This window comes from Haplochromis burtoni, unplaced genomic scaffold (assembly GCF_018398535.1).
Source record: "Haplochromis burtoni strain Fernald_Lab_line unplaced genomic scaffold, NCSU_Asbu1 Contig_131, whole genome shotgun sequence".
Classification (NCBI taxonomy): Eukaryota; Metazoa; Chordata; class Actinopteri; order Cichliformes; family Cichlidae; genus Haplochromis; species Haplochromis burtoni.
In genome coordinates, this window is record NW_024582492.1 from 500,876 (window position 1) to 517,625 (window position 16,750).

The following is a 16,750-nucleotide window of genomic DNA, read 5'->3' on the forward strand; positions in this document are numbered from 1 at the left end:
CACCCCCCACCCTCTTTCCCACAGAACTAATCCGCTCTTAGCTGTTTTCCTCCTGTAGTGGAGTCAAATTCCTCCCAGTCCCCCTCAACCGCCCACGTCCCCCTCCCCAGGCACCATCAAAAATCACAAACACGGGTCTCGCCAGTGCTGATTACTGTGACATATTAATAAAGAGCAGTATAAACCGAGGAAGTCATTGTTATAGCGTTAATCCTCATCGATCTTTCACCTTGTTCAAACAAATACGCTGGGGATTGTATCCATTCGGCTCGGCAGAATCCAGCGTCTTCTGCACAATGAGGGGATTGTAATTGCATGGATTACCGGGGTGGAGATATTCTATTGAGGCTTTATCAACAAGGTTATATGGTACTCAAATGTATTAAGAGAGAAACCAGGGAATGAATCCCTAATAGCAGCTGATTCTAAAAGGATTTGGGGTTAAACTGTAGTTTGGTAGTCCAGATTCATTTACGCATTCCTTCACATTTTAATGACCTCTTGCTTATATGGATGGTTGGATTTCCTTTGAATAAAGCAGCTTTTTGTTTGGATTATAGGTAATCAGTGGTATGACTTCAGTGGTCAGAAGCTTGGTTTTGTTTTATCTGTGGTGTGCGCACACAAATTTATGGTGGTCTGCATATAAGGGCAAACATTCATGATGGAAGTATGAAGTGTGTGTGGGGTACATACAATTCACAGCAGAGGTCTCGCACCTGCGCAACCCTTATAAATCTGCCTCCCACTTTGGCCGCATGCTCCTTTTTCACAGCTACTCTATATCTTAAACGCCCATGGAGGTGTAACATGGCACTGCTTGTTTCTCTCCGCTTAAACCCCCGAGCTTTTGGACGTAGGCTCACTGCGGTGACTTTTCTTCGATTCCTACGCCCCCTTTATGCCAAAAGATCCCAGCCCTAAGGCCTTGGCTCCTACGTTTAGCTTTGATTTCCTCTTGCGCTTAAAGTCAGGATAAATTTATTCAAGTGTTACCCGGGACAATCAGAGCCATGTGTGTTTGCGAGGATGTGGTCTAGAGACAGGGTTTATGTGGGATTTGGATTTGGAGCGCTCACTTGAGGTAAAGTCACATACTATAACACCATGGTGTAAAGTGAAGGGCTGCTATTACCGAGCCGTGACTGGAGAATATCGTGGGGGGGGATTGGTTACAGAGGTGTAAAATAGGGGTGAAATGATTGTCACTGGGGCAGAGGTTGGATTGTAAAATTGTATTTGTGTGTCTGCTGGGGTGAGTTTATGAGTGTGAACAAAGTTTATGTGCTTTATTTGTTTATTTTTCCTCTATTTTCTTTCTTGTAGATCCCAGATTCGTAGGCATACACCTGATCCCTGAGAGTGACAACCCCGAAGATGACAAGATCTTCCTGTTTTTCAAAGAGAACGCCATGGACGGGGAGCACACTGGGAAAGCTACTATTGCCAGAATAGGACAACTGTGTAAGGTAACATCACACACAACCCCACAAAACTGTTATAACAGTGTGATGTGGTGTCAATACGATTCTGTTACACAAAAAAAGTAGCATACTTCTTATAATGTGCCTTAGTTATCAGTTTATAAGCCCTTAAAAAGCCATTTATTAACATGTACGTGTCCTAATGAGAAAATCAAAGTAATAATGAACAGCCAGAGTCATTGTTGCTGAAAAAAAGTTAACGCTCATATGCCCATAGTTAACCTTTACCTTCCTTATAAATGCCTTATATAGTATAAGTTAGAGGTGGGAATCTTCAGACACAACGCCCCACAATACGATATTATCACAAAACTTCACACATGATACAATATAGAAGGAGACTGCAGTCCTATTTTTATTACTGCAATATGTTTTATAAACAGAAACTTAATACTTCTGTAACATTTTTAATAAATGTGATATTTGCAAGGACCTTACTAACAAAAGTGCATACGGAGGCTTGAGCTGACAGCACTTCAAATGTTGTTGCAGAATGACATGGGAGGTCACAGGAGCCTGGTCAACAAATGGACCACTTTTCTCAAAGCGCGGCTAATATGCGCGGTTCCTGGCGTCAATGGCATTGACACACATTTCGACGAACTGCGTAAGTGCGTTTTTATTTTATTTATTTGTGTCTTTGTTCGATGTGGAAAAATTCCAACCTCACCTCAGAGCTTCACCTTCACACATTATTCTTCTCGCTGTTTAGAGGACGTGTTTCTCATGAGCTCCAAGGACCCAAAGAATCCAGTTATCTACGCCGTATTCACCACATCCAGGTACAGTCTTTTGCCCTTGACCTCCAAAGTGAGCATGCAAGGGTTTCAAATGTTCAAACTGCGTGACAGATGCTGGTAGTATCAGAATTGTTTTGTTGATGTGTTGCTAAGAGATCAGAAAGACTCGATTATTTCAACGGTCAGCCTTCCTGTATAGGTTTCATCCTCTGCATTTGAAAAACACGCGCCTTGTATTTCTTTTCAAGACGCCTTTCTTTTCTCCTCCTTTATCCTGCCCCTTTATCTGTAATTTCCTAACCATTTTAAATGGCACGGCACGATGCAAGCGACCAAGTGCACCTCTGTCAAATTCCCAGACGGCGCTCTCGTAATCCACTTACAGGTGTCTCACGGATGCTTTTCTCTCCGAGGGTAGCCCTCCCCTCGTCTCAGATTTGGAGATTGCTTTTATCCGATTCCCCAATTCCTCACTACCTGTCCTGTTTTTCACTGAAACCTTGGCAGGCTTGTAGGAAAATCAGATTATGGAGCAGGAGGGAGCGAGAGAAACATGATATTCACTTAACAGAAATCCACGGGGGTTTTTTGTTGTTGTTTTTTTTTTTCCTCCCACCCCCCTCGGCCACCGCCCCAGCTTCGAATGGGGTTTTCAGAAGCCGGGTGTGTCTCTACTGAAGCATGTGGAGAGGTGAAGGCATGGGGCAGGGCAGATAAGTGAGTTGAAATGGCACAGATGGTGGCACTTATCGTGATGATGAAGAAGATGAATTTGCATTTAGGAAGGAGGAGGGCTTTTGTGTGTGTGTGTGTGTGTGTGTGTGTGTGTGTGTGTGTGTGTGTGTGTGTGTGTGTGTGTGTGTCCGGTACTGTTTCTGCACTGCTTCATCAATCACTGCTAATGATAAGACGAGCTGAATAGAGGAGCGGTGCAGGCTAACGCATGGTGACAGGCGCCTTGCTTTACCAGACCTGTTTGGCTTTTCACTGCTTTCAGGGATGTATTAAAACCCAGAGGTTGGTGGGCGCTGGTGGGCGTACACCCACGTATCCACGTCTGCCCACACACGCACGCACACACACGCGTACACTTTAAAATTCAATTATGGGGCATTGAGGAATTAGAGTGGTTTAATTGGTTTTCTAAGTGGCCGGTTTTCAGAGATGAATAGAGCAGAGATTCAGAGGGACCGGCTTTTAATATCACTGCTTAATGAGGCACAAAGAAGCTGCCACTGACAGATCAGTGTCTGATTGTGTACCTCTGTGTGTGTGTGTCTGTGTGTGTGTGTGTGTGTGTGTGTGTGCATTCTAGGGGTGAATTTGCATGCCTCTTTCTGTGTGTATCTGCACAAACACATTTTCACCCTTCTTCATAAGCACAGATATTGGAGCGTCTTTTTTTTGCCCCTGGAGTTAATTGAATTTCTCTGTAATTAACATTTTCAAATGCTAATCCATTCATCTTCCATGCTTTGTGGAGTACTGTCGGCTGTGTGTTTGCCAGCCACATCCCTAATTAGGCTGATACAACTTCCCATTGCAGTCAGCAAGACAAAGGACATCTCGAATCATTTTGAAGCATTCGGTTCCTGCAAGTGAAGGAGATTTGCTGTCCAAAAGAAAATCTGTAATTGTAAAATGTGACACCTGGAAAGTAAATGAATGATTATTTGGGGGGCATTTATCCTCATAAAGTAAATAATTCTAAATCTATAAGACTGTGAAATAGATGAATAGATATGACGGAAGGTTTATAGACTTCACGCTCTCCATAGACTGCAAGCATCGTGCTTATTCTGTCATAATCTCCACAAGAATATTTAATAACTCTTGTGGAGTATGCATGTTGGAATATTCATGTGAAACTCCCCGATTCTCCCATTTAATGACTCACGACTCAAACTGCTGTCTTCTGGATGACCCGCGAAAGAGCTTAAATTGAAAAAATAAAATCCACATCACTTCCCTTTTTTTTTTTAGCATGATTGATCGACCTTGCCTGCTTTCCTTGTGAAAGCAAAATCCACCCATCTGGCTCAAGCAAATGCTCACAAAATATTGGAGGGGATTTCAAATATGCTCTGAACCAGGTCTCCTGGTTTGTTGGTGGTGTGCCCAAATTCCTGTCTGTTCTCAAGAGGCTGGAAGCAATCAGAGAGAAGTTCCAATCTGTCATTGCTGTACTCAAGTAATGACAACTTTGCTCCGCTCTGTCTTTGTGCGATGATGGGTCATTTTGTTGTCTTTCTTCAGTTTTTAACAAGCTCCTAATTCCTGTCTTGTGACCGATCATTTATGAATCCCCTTTGTTTGTCTCTGTCATCTCTTTTATTTCACCACCCTCTTGCTTCCTCCCCCTCTTGATCCTTAAACTCACCCCTTCTGGATTTATTTCTTTTTCTCTCCTTCCACAGTAACATATTTAAAGGCTCAGCGGTGTGTATGTACAACATGGCAGACATCAGGAGGGTTTTCCTGGGTCCCTATGCCCACAGAGATGGACCCAACTACCAGTGGGTGCCCTTCCAAGGGAGGGTGCCCTACCCTCGCCCTGGAACTGTAAGGCAATTTAGCAAAAATGTTGTAAATTTATAAGTAATAAGTAATAATGAGACATTATAAGACGATATTAGAAGAAACAAACATATCACGTCTTGATCTCAGTGCCCCAGCAAGACATTTGGAGGTTTCGATTCTACGAAGGACCTTCCGGATGATGTCATCACCTTCGCCAGGGGTCACCCTGCCATGTACAACCCGGTGCACCCAATAGGGGGACGACCCATAATGGTACGCACAGACGTGGACTACCAGTTTACCCAGCTGGTGGTGGACAAAGTGGAGGCAGAGGATGGGCAATATGATGTCATGTTTATTGGCACAGGTATGCAACAGATGACACTGCAATAAATATACTGCTTCTATATGTTTATTTCATGGTGGTCCGCCATAAGTACTTTTGGCGTACACTGCAAACAAAATCTGTTCGAATAAAATCCAGTTTATTGTTTTAAAATTAAAGACATTTTTAACCACAGATAAATTTTTACGATTTAGTATTTACAGATATTTCCACTCAAAAACAGACACAGAAAATTACAATAATATTTTTCTTTTTTTTAACCGACTTTTTCAATTTTATTTTTATTTACAGTGTACTGGCATCAGTATCTAATACACTTAAAAAGCTTGATCTCACTAACAAATGTCTATGTTGAAATAGGGGGAGCTTGGGTGAAGATGGGTTTCAAAGCAGCTTGCAGAATCCAAATTTCACTTTTTGAGATTGCAACCCGAGTGTGTAAAAGGATATCATCATGAGCCATCACATGGCATTGGGATCAGTTGATGTACCAGTTGATTCCAATTAACTTCTTGGCCACTGAGCTCAATTTGTTTTTAATTAAAATGGGATTAAAATAATCAGAAATTTGGGGAAAGACAACTAACAACTAACAGGGCCGTTAGTCATAAATTATTAGGGATTTTTAATGGAATATCTGTCTAGGCACACAAAGACCCCTCCTGTGTTCCAGTGGTTCTTTGTGGTTCTTAATTCCAGTTTATCAACTTTATAAAGGTGATTGATCGGTGGGAAACCCCTTTCCCAGTGATGTTAGCACAGCTGAAAACTGTTGTACTGATTAAAGGAGCAAAATGTTTGGATAGTTGAGCATCTGGATTATTGTAATGGACAAAGAAAAGACATTTCTTTGAAACTCACAGAGTATCATTGTTCCAGGAAATAAGAATAGAGAGAGAAGTGGGAGGCCTCTGTGTGCACATCTGTGAAAAGAGCACATCAGAATCTATAGTTTGACAAACAGATGCCTCGCAGTGCCTTTACCTGGCAGCTTCATTAAATGGCAACTGAAAAACACCAGTCTCAGTGTCAACAATGAAGAGAGTCCTGGATGCTGGCTTTTCTCTGCAGAGTTATAAAGAACAAGCTGTGTTTTAGACTGGGCAATAAAATAGAAAGATTAGGATGAGTAAAAGAACACGGACGTTGGACAGAGAAAGACTGAAAAAAAAAAACCAAACAGAAAGAAAAGTGAGTGAACAAAGGAAAATATGCTGGAGAGCTTAATGCACTTGTCAGGCATGTCGAAGATTCCAGAGAATCTATTTTAATCATTTTTAATTTTTTGATCTATTTCCATGTTTCTTCTTGCACTTAACATGTATTTTGAAGAAGGCACACACACGTATTTCTAATCTATTACTTAAACCGTTCATACATGCACCACGGATGTTAATCTATGACCAGCACAGGCCTGCATGTACACTAACTGTATGCTGTCTTTTGCATTTCAGATACAGGAACAGTGCTGAAGGTGGTTACGATCCCCAGAGAAAGCTGGCATGACCTCGAGGAAGTTGTATTGGAAGAGATGACTGTCTTTAGGGTATGACGTTTTGTAATTGCGTGCTAATAGCCTTCCTATAAAAACACATATTGTCCGTAGAAGTGGTGTTAAATAGGGTTTATTTGCTTTGTACAGGAGCCTACTCCCATCACTGCTATGGAGCTGTCCACCAAGCAGGTAAAAACTTGCTTTCTCACTTTGTAATTAATCCAAAAGCTGTTGACAAGGGTAAAGGTCCACGTGAAACAAAAAAGCGAGAAATTCTCGGTCTTTAAACATACACTGTTACCCATAAGCAAAGAATGTGCCCACTGAGAACTAAACCCACAAGCACCTTCTTTTTTGCAAGAACCCTTCCAACTGAGGTGCACAGGAACATTTAATTTTTACATCCTTGCTCTCTCTCTGACTCCCACAGCAACAGCTGTACCTTGGCTCAGCCCTGGGTGTATCACAGATGTCTTTACACCGTTGCGAAGTGTATGGGAAAGCTTGCGCTGAGTGCTGCCTGGCCAGAGACCCTTACTGCGCCTGGGACGGTGCTGAGTGCTCGAGATACTTTCCTACTGCCAAGAGGTAGGAGCCGGCAATCGCTAAACACCCTTCTTTAACCTTTATGTATCCTCGGAGGGTTTGCTGAGCATGCACGCTGCTTTTCAACAACATCCTGTATTAATGTCGTCACATGCAGTCACACCTGGGACTTATCAGTACACCTGCATTCTGCTGTTTTGGTTGGCTTTAAAACAATTGGTTTTAAATGTTATGCTCAAGGGCATCCTGATGTGCAGCCTCATTTCTCTAGCGTCAGACCTCCACTGGCTTATTAGTAAGTGTGGCGACTCCCAAAAAACAGACACAGATAGCCATTGTATGCCAAAACTTCTAAACATGGAAGTAATCTGAATATTACACCAGCACGAAATTGAGTCATTAAACACACATACGCACTAATTATGCGTTCCAAGAAAGTACAATCCAGCAACTTAGCCAGTAACAGTTGTTCTGAGTTGTGCTTCAATCATCCTACCAACCAAGACGCATTAAGAAATATGCACAAATATCCAAAGACAAGCAAACACACAATAAATTATAGCCACCAGGAGCTGCCTGACCACTTCACCCTTCAGCCAGGAGGAACATACACTCCCTCAAATTACCCTCTGTTGTACCCAGCAGGATTAAGCTGACCACTACACCACTACTACCCTCCCATACACACACATGGTGCGACACCCCCACGTCGTCTCATTCATCTAGAACTTCTCACACCAACAGAAGTAGGCCAGTGGGTATACTCTAGCTTGGCAAGATTACAGACGAGGTGGCACACCCCATGTTTAAAGTGGGGACAGGCTTCTCTCAGCTCTCCACTGCACTGCAAATATTTTCGCTACCAGAATGAGAACCAGACACCCAACCTTGCACGTGCTCAGATGGCCAAAAAAGACAGGAATGTTAGCCCAGGAAATGTACAGACGAGGGACACGTGTGAAAAAATGGGATGTAAGTGGTCATAATTTTGTGTGGAGAATTCACACAAACATGCTGAGCATTTTTTTATCTTGTTTTTTTTGTTTGTTTGTTTGTTTGTTTAGTCTTTTTTTTAAACCTTCAGTGGTTCTACTTTTTATCCCTACCTTGGTTCTTTCTCTTCTTTCCAGCCCTTGCCTCATGTTTGGCTCGCACCCAATTTGAATTTTGCAGCCGCCATCAGCGTTTTTTGAACCATGACAACTAGGAACTAGGGAGCCATTCACAGCTAGTCAGTAAAGCCAGACTTTGAAAACGCCTTGCCATCGCATTAAAAAGCCAAATCACACAGTAGACTTTTTCATATGGAGAGGACAAAGACTGGGCCTGCTTTTACAAGGCGTTTCAAGGGCAAAACAATGCTGTATGTGTTTCATAATAACGGCTCATCGGAAGGCAATGAAGCGCACTGTTTCACTGCTCAGCAGGTTTATGTTTCTTACATTCTGCTGTTTTGTTTTTTCATCCATGTGATTTAACAGTGGAGTTAAAGGTTGAGTTAGTGCCTGTTTTCTTGGGAATTGGGTAAACATTGCCCCCAAGTGGTGAGAATAAAAAGGTACATAAGAAATAACTTGTCATGTACAGCAATGATTCCCAACCAGGTTACAAATATACCACTGGATACTTGCAAAGTTAATCTTAGATAAGTTAAGTAAAAGTATAATTTACTAAGTAGTAGCAGCCAAAAGAAATTCATAGAAGATATAAATAAAAAAGCAATGGAAACAAAGTGAATAAACTGTTAAGATCTCTCACTTACTGTAAAACAGTTGAACAGTTTTTACCTGATAGCATGGGTAATGATTTTCAATAAAATTTTATTTATATAGCCCCAAATAACAACAACAGTGGCCTCAATGTGCTTTATATTGTAAGGTAATAACCCTGCAATAAAGAAAACTGAGAAATTAAACAGAAATCTAATGACATTGGTCAACAAATGAAACAGTTGCAACACATTCAGTAACTAAAAAGATGTTTTTGTTGGGGTTTTTTTGCTAAATGTACAACTAACTATTAGCTAATGTTGTATGTTAAAGGCTAAATAGCATTTGGATAAAAAGTGATTTGTTGAATTTGTTAGCTAACAGTGTCGGCTAACTCTTAGCTAAACGTTATGGAGAAGCAGGTCAAATCTGTTCACTGTTTGTGTAATTATATAGCTATGAAATCAAGTATTAGCTTACAGCAATGGAATTGGAAGCTAATAGTTACATGTGGTTAAAAGAGTTAACTGACAGTAATTGAAACATTTTAGGATTGTCCAGATCCACTTTAATTAGTACAGTTAAACTCATTTATGTACAAAAAAGAGTTGGGTTCCACATAATTCCACAATCTTCCAGCAAATTCACCCCAAGGTCAGACCTCGCAAGGCTCAGATAAACTGTAAAAACTTTAAGGGCAACATCTCCAACCCTAACATTTAGCATGCCAACTGAGAGTAAAGATGATAAAAGTACAATTGAAAAAGGACTCAAATATGTATGCCTTGTGTGGTGTGATCACCTGGAGAAAGTTTCTTCACTCTAAAAAGAACATGACAGCATAGCTTAGATTTGCAAAATTGCATGTGAACAAACCACTAGACTTCTGGAATTGGCCATAATGCACAGTACCATGTTTGGAGAAAACCAAACACAGCATATCAGTGCAAACACCATAAACCAACAGCCAGCACGGTGGTGGGGTATTAATTTGGGTTTGCTATACAGCCCCAGGACTTAAGCAGCTTGCAGTCACTGAGTCCCCCATGAACTCCTCTGTGTACTAAGGTATGCTAACGTGCGGTCATCTGTCCGACAGCTGAAGCTTGGCCGAGACAAGATCACCCAACAGGTCAATGACTCCAAGCATAGCAACAAATCTGTAACAGAATGGGTGAAAAACTCAACCTGATTGAAATTGATCTCAAGAGAGCTGGACCTAAATGAATACTAACAAATCTGAATGAACTGCAACAGTGCTGTAAAGAAGAGTGGGCCAAAATTCCTCCACAATGATGTGACAGACTGATAAAGTCATACAGAAAACTAGTTATTGCTGCTAAAGGTAGTGCTGCAAGCTACTGAATCATGCAGTTTGCTTAGTTTTCCACAGGTCCTCATAGCTGTCTGTTTCCACCACTTCCATTCAGTTTCACTGTCGTTTTTTCACAGGCGAACCAGACGGCAAGACATCAGAAATGGAGATCCTCTTTCCCAGTGTTCAGACCTTCAGCATCACGGTACCTTAATAATTTCATACAAGCACATACACACTGTCTCCTCCTCATGCCATTTGCGTCTCATTAGTCTGTCTGCATGTGCTTTGCATTGAGCAGATGACATGGATGGCTTAGGGGACAGCGTGGAGGACAGGAGTGTGTTTGGTGTGGAGAACAGCAGTATGTTTCTAGAGTGCAGCCCCAAGTCTCAAAGAGCGCTCATCTACTGGCAACTGCAGAAGCCCAACGACGAGCGCAAGCTTGAGGTGTGTATGCCTAAGATGACTTGCTAATATACTACTAGATGATTATAAAATATATTACACATAGTTAGATTTCTTCAGACAAAATATCTCCATCCAGGGCTCCACCTTTCCTGCTCCATCATCTAGTGACTTATGACACTTCTAATCTTTAACCTCAGAGACCCAAAAGGGTGAAAACCACTGGGTGTGGGTGTTTAGATTAACTTTTGTACTGCGGCTGTATTTTTATAGCTGGCCTTTCTAGGCGTGGTATTTTAGGTACCAATAAGCAAAGAGAAATATGATACAAAAAAGTCCAGCTGTGTAATAGATCCACAAGTCAGAGGGTGTATTAAATGTGAAACACAGCCGTTAATAATTTTATATGGAAGGATATTACTGTTTCAGCAAAAAATTGTGTTCAGCTAAGAAATTAACCTAATAAGAATTTGCTGTGCCCACCCACACTTGCTGCATGATTTGCTGCTAAGTTTAAGCCAGCTTCTACTTTTTCTGGACAACATCACTCTGTGCTGACAGCCCAGGTGATTGATGTAGCTGCAGTTTTTCCAGTGTGAAGCAGCGTTAGCTTGAAAGGAACCTTTGGAGTTTGCTTCAATCTTTCTTACCAATACTCATGTATTCAGTGAGACCTGAAACAAGGCATTTCCTTTGAACCCTTGTTCATTGTTCTTCTTCTTTCCTGACCAAATTTGACATTATAATGTAAAACGTGTTTTCTTTTTCTGATGTGACTTTCCTCGGTTAAGTGATACCAGCTGTAGAGATATATCCCTTCCCCTGAATGTAAGGGGGTTAAATGGCAGTATCTCCTTCCAGAAATCCTGATCTGATTATTACAAATTGGTTTGGGGGTGTAATTTAATAGAAGGAATATTGTATAGTTCTGTCACAAAACTTCTCACATCAAACTTCATGGATTTTTCTGAGTAACTGGGTCATGATTTCTGGAAAGAGTTTTTCTAATGGGTTATTTTTGGGTAGTTTTGAGCAGTGCAAGACAAGTGTGAATTAATTGAGTCAGACATCTCTGATATAGATTATCGAATATGTACGTTTAAAAACTCTGGTTCATTCTCATGTTGCATCTTTATTTTTTTCAGTATTTTCACCCATTGTGTTCTTTGTCTTCCTCTTTGTTTCATTTCAGATAAAGCTAGATGACCGAGTGCTGCGTACAGACCAAGGTCTGCTGATACGCAGCCTCACTCAGTTTGACACCGGGGTCTATCATTGCCAGGCTGTGGAACACGGCTTTATCCAGCCTCTTCTACGCCTCAACCTCCAGGTCATCCCCACCCAGAGATTGGGTGACATCCTGCCTGGAATTCCTGGCGCGGGAGGTGGCGCAGGTCACTCGGCCAAGCACAGGATGTGGTACCGAGATTTCCTGTCTCTCTTGGACCACCCAGAGCTAAACAGCGTGGAGGAGTTTTGTGACAGAGTGTGGAAGAAAGAGCGCAAACAGAAGAGGGTGAAGACACCTAACGGCAACAGTCAGGGCAAGCCTGACAGCGCAGGCGGGTCCAACTCTGCATTGCAGCCTAGAGCTTTAGCTCCCACTGCTCAGAAACAGCAAGCCAGTCCACCTCTCAGTCGGCCATGGCATCAGGCTGGAGCTCTAACAGTAGAAGAGCCAACACTCAGTCAGAATACCCAAAAGGGTATATTGAGCAGTGAGGCACCTAAGAACAACCAGAAAACCCAAAATGGCCAGAAGGGGCAGGCCAGGCTAGCTGGTTCTCAGCTCGCAGGGGGATCTCGGGCGAGCAGCCAACATGCAACCAAGTGGAGACGGATGCAGGAAAATAAGAAGGGACGCAACAGGAGGACCCATGAGCTTCAAAGACCTCCACGCAGCGTTTGAAAAAAAAGAAAAGAAAAAAAAGGACACATTATACCAGACCGACACACATGCAAGCACAAACCCACGCATCCACACAAAAACACACAAATACGTTCTATAGATGCAATGTGTGATTCAGTGACCTCTCCATAACAGCAGAAAAAGCAAAACATCTGAAACACTTTTTAGGTAGAAACATGAACTCCGCACATGTAACGTCAGTGAAGCTCTCATTCAGACACAAAAGCACACAACCTGTGAAAAGGACAAAGATGAGAAGAGGACAAAGATGAGAAGAGGACTGAAAAACTGGAATGCATACTGTAAATGTGTGAGGATATGCTGGTTGCCTGGGATACTGGCTGGCAGACACTTCAACCTCCTGTACATAAGCTACTAAAATAAGACCGGGACAAAAAAAATGTTTAGTGAGGTGTTTGTTGGTAAGCAAATGGACATAGCATGCTGGGAGGACAGCCGTGGAGACGTTGAAAGAAGCGGGAATTCAGTGCGAGCCGCTGGCCCGTTTGACCTGAGCATAGAACTGCTAAAAGAAAAGGATTCAAAACTCTTATTTTGAAGAACTGCTTGAGAGGAGAATAGAACCTCTCATGTCGTCTTTCAATTCAAGACGAGCAGCACGCTCACAGGAGGGCACAGAGGGGCTGCGGTTCGCCTCGACATGTGCACAGATGGCACCGGATGGTTTTCGCAGGACAGAAGCATTATTAGATGGAGAAATGAAAAAAAAAAAACCAAAAAAAAAAAAAAAACACTGCAAAGTCATGCAACTGTGCAAAAGTGCTTCATCATAACCCTCTCCAACTGAGGCTCGGAAAGCATCGTGCATGTTGTTGTTATGTTTTAATAATAAGCTAATTATTTTAAGAGGCTCTTTTTTTTACACCCTTCCTAAAAAGCAAAAAGTTACTACTTTTTTTTAAATTTGCTTTCCTTTCGAAACCAGTGCTTCTACTTTTGGGGGGCAAAAATTGCAGGCGACATAGTAGTCTTCAGCGTGCGTAACCCCTTCTGCTCCCAAGGATTTTGTGTATAAGTTATTTTGTTGTTGCTTTTTCTGGGATTTATAGGGCACAAATCCCAGTTGTCCGCTATGCTAAAAGCCCAGTCTGAAACAAGACTGCCAGTTGTTTGTGTACATATATACGACAAACGTAACTCTCTGTGTATATACAGTACATATACAGTACAAGAACACCACTTGATTATTATTTATTTGCTCATTGTTTTGTGAAAGGGTTGCATTTATTTTTGATATTATGGTATTTTTGGCTCATCGGTATATTGGAGAAACAATGGCAACAGCAGCAAAAAAAAAAACAATCTTTGATGGACCAAGTGGCCGGATGTCTGTGTGTCAAGAAGGAATCCCCCTTTTTGAGGGAGCTGAACATGAATTAGAAGCATGAGTGCAGGGGTTTGCGTGTTCATTAAACAAAACGTCTGACAGAGATTCCACCAACAATAAGCACAATTTTGTCTCTTTTTGCCTTTCATACCAGATCATCTCACTGTTTTCCTCTTCTTTTATTTTCTCCCGATCCCATCAACATTTTTCATCCAGTAGCTATTATGTGTAAGATAATTTCCCCAAACTGAAAAACATTAGCTGTGAATTTCTGTAAGAAATAGTGGAGAAAAATGTTAAATCTAGTCTGAGGAGAAGACACATTATACTGCATGTGAATGCTACCTACAGTAAGTGCATCTTTTTTATTGTCTTTTTACGTGTTTTGTGTGAGAGGTTAAAAAAAAAAAAAGAAAGGGAAAAAAAAAATTCCTCAACGCAATGTGTGAATTAATTTTGCCAAACAGTGATATTAACAACTCATGATATCCTAGCCAAAGCTGTTTTAAGGTCCAAGCTCCTTAATCTTTGATTCAACAATGGTACCTCCTGTCTCCCCGCGCCCTCTGAGTTCATGACGAGAGTAATGTGTCAATGCAATAAATTAGGGCAAGATAGTGTCCCCTACCAACGCTCAAAAGTTTGTTGTGTCCCTAATCCGGGTCTTTCCCTCAGAGTTAGAAATGTGAGAGAGCTGAAAGTTACCACTGCTGTAACACAGTTCTTTTTGGCATGCATTCAGTTGTCTAAATAAACATCTCTGTTACAAGAACAAGCGTCTTTGTTCTCATTCATGCCAAAAAAACCCTTTCGATCCGCCCTCACCCTCCTACAATTAAAGGTCCCAAGGGCACCCTTCTGACCCTGGAATGTGTCTCTCAGGTTTCTGCTCATAACACCATGTAGATTCATTCTTTCATGTGTGTATACACCTGTTTTGTTGTTGTTGTTTGTTTGTTTGTTTTCAAGTTATGCTCTAAAATTGATATTCTTAATGTCTGTTGCGTTACACTCCGCCATTCCAGAGCTGGACTTTCCTGAGGAGAGGTGACTGGCCATGCCTTTCAAGACATCACAGCAGGCTGCCAACCAAAACAGCTCATTCAGGCACTTTATTACCGATATAAGGAAAAAAGCATGGCCTTTTCTCTGATTTTGAGAGCCTATAGAAGAAGTGACTCTTGCATAATGGAACCCTTTTTACAATTGAGACAGTTGTGTGTTAGTTTGAGAAAACACAGCTGTGTCATTCTGATTAAATAATTACATTTTTGTAATTTTGGATTCTGACTGCATTTAAAGTCACGTTGGAAGTCTAGACCCACCAGCATTGGATTCATCTTCGGGGAACGTCCACACAGAAAATGAATTTCTGGAGAAAAGTCACTGTTTATTTATGCTCAACTTCATTAGGTAAACTGGCTGAACTAGGTGGTTCGCATTGCACCATCAGCCTGAACTTCTGCTATATGGCAGAAAGGATCCATGCTTTCACGTTGTTAATGCCAAATTCCGACCCTACCATCCAAATGTTGCAGCAGAAATAAAGACTCAGCAGACCATACAATATTTTTCCAATCTCCCGTTGCCCAATTTTGGCGAGCCTGTATGAATTGTAGCCTCAGCTTCCTGTTCTTAGCTGAAAAGAGTGGTGCCCAGTGTGTTTTCTGCTGCTGAAGCCCATCTCCTTCAAGGTCTGACATTCAGAGATTCTCTTCTGTATACCTTAGTAGTGGTTATTTGGGTTATTTGTTGCCTTCCTTTCAGTTGGGAGCAGTCTGGCCCTTCTCTGGATTCAGCAAGGCATTTTTTGCCCAGAGAGCTGCCTCTCAATGGATATTTTCTTTCTTTCTTTTTTCCCTCAACATTCTTTGTAAAGCCGAGAGATAATTGTGTGGAAAAAACATTCAGATCAGCAGTTGGTGAAATATTTTAATACTCTATTTGAACTTCAACAGGTAGTCTTCACCATACTGACATGCCTAAATGCATCGAGCTGCTGCCAGAAATTGGCATTAACATACAGTTGGACAGGTATCTCTAATGAAGTGGCCAGGGAGTGTATTTTACACAGATGAAAGCTCTACTGGTGATGGTAAGGGAGCATAGCTAACATTTCCACAGCAGTGTATTAAACTCTGCTTATTAACTTCGCAGAAAACACTTTCCATCGGGACTATTTCTTGGAATAAAAGTTTAGCATAATAAGCCTCTGGTTTTAAATAGTCATTACAGATATTCTGGCAAACCACAGTTGGAATATCCCTGGCACAGCACATAATGAGTTAGGTGAATTAGTTTGCAAGGTTCTGTGCATGTCGGCTCACTGGCACTGTTTACTGAGGCATCGTTACCAAAATATTGTCCCTTGTGCGTGCCCGGCTATGACAAGTGTCCAAATGTCTGCCTGTTCTGGAAAGCTGGAATGTCTTGGTGTTACATTTTTAAAGTGCAATCTGCATAGTGCTTTAATAATGAATGCGCCTTTATTGTGTTGTGATGCTGCCAAAAATCTCAGGGGCAACTTGTGCAATAGAAACTGACTGCAAGGCTCGATGCCACTTGAGATAAGTGAGATTTTTATTTCTGGAATTTGTCTGAACTAGCTCTTCACTGCTAGCAAACATCTACACCCACATTTGAAGCTTTCTGGGGAGTTAACTCGAGTTTTGATGACTTGCAAAACTGACCTTTTTACTTGCCAGAGTGGATGCATTCTTGATGTTTATTATAATATCAGCAATCTTCCTGTTCTATATCCTGAAACTGCAACACTCGTCTTTCTTTAAAAATATTGTTAATTATGTGTTTTCTAGTGATCACGTGCCATCTATAGACAGCCTTAAACTCAGACCCAAATATGCTTCTCATGAAGATCCACCAGAGGTCGCTGCTGGCCCACCACCTTATACCCTTATAACGCTATAACA

At 41.6% G+C, this 16,750-nt stretch overlaps 1 protein-coding gene across 2 annotated transcripts in view; it reads left to right on the forward strand.

Moving 5' to 3' along the window:
- The window catches only part of sema3aa (sema domain, immunoglobulin domain (Ig), short basic domain, secreted, (semaphorin) 3Aa), a 35,815-nt gene extending 21,223 nt beyond the window's left edge, over positions 1 to 14,592 (forward strand). For both annotated transcript variants that reach the window (XM_042224174.1, XM_005930264.2), the window contains exons 7-17: positions 1,327 to 1,469; positions 1,977 to 2,091; positions 2,197 to 2,266; positions 4,642 to 4,786; positions 4,892 to 5,111; positions 6,545 to 6,636; positions 6,733 to 6,774; positions 7,016 to 7,173; positions 10,293 to 10,360; positions 10,457 to 10,605; positions 11,756 to 14,592. In XM_042224174.1, the coding sequence (XP_042080108.1) occupies positions 1,327 to 1,469; positions 1,977 to 2,091; positions 2,197 to 2,266; positions 4,642 to 4,786; positions 4,892 to 5,111; positions 6,545 to 6,636; positions 6,733 to 6,774; positions 7,016 to 7,173; positions 10,293 to 10,360; positions 10,457 to 10,605; positions 11,756 to 12,472 (1,919 nt within the window). In that variant the 3' untranslated portion in view covers positions 12,473 to 14,592. The remainder of the gene's footprint in view (positions 1 to 1,326; positions 1,470 to 1,976; positions 2,092 to 2,196; positions 2,267 to 4,641; positions 4,787 to 4,891; positions 5,112 to 6,544; positions 6,637 to 6,732; positions 6,775 to 7,015; positions 7,174 to 10,292; positions 10,361 to 10,456; positions 10,606 to 11,755) is intronic.
- The last annotated feature ends 2,158 nt before the right edge of the window (positions 14,593 to 16,750 follow it).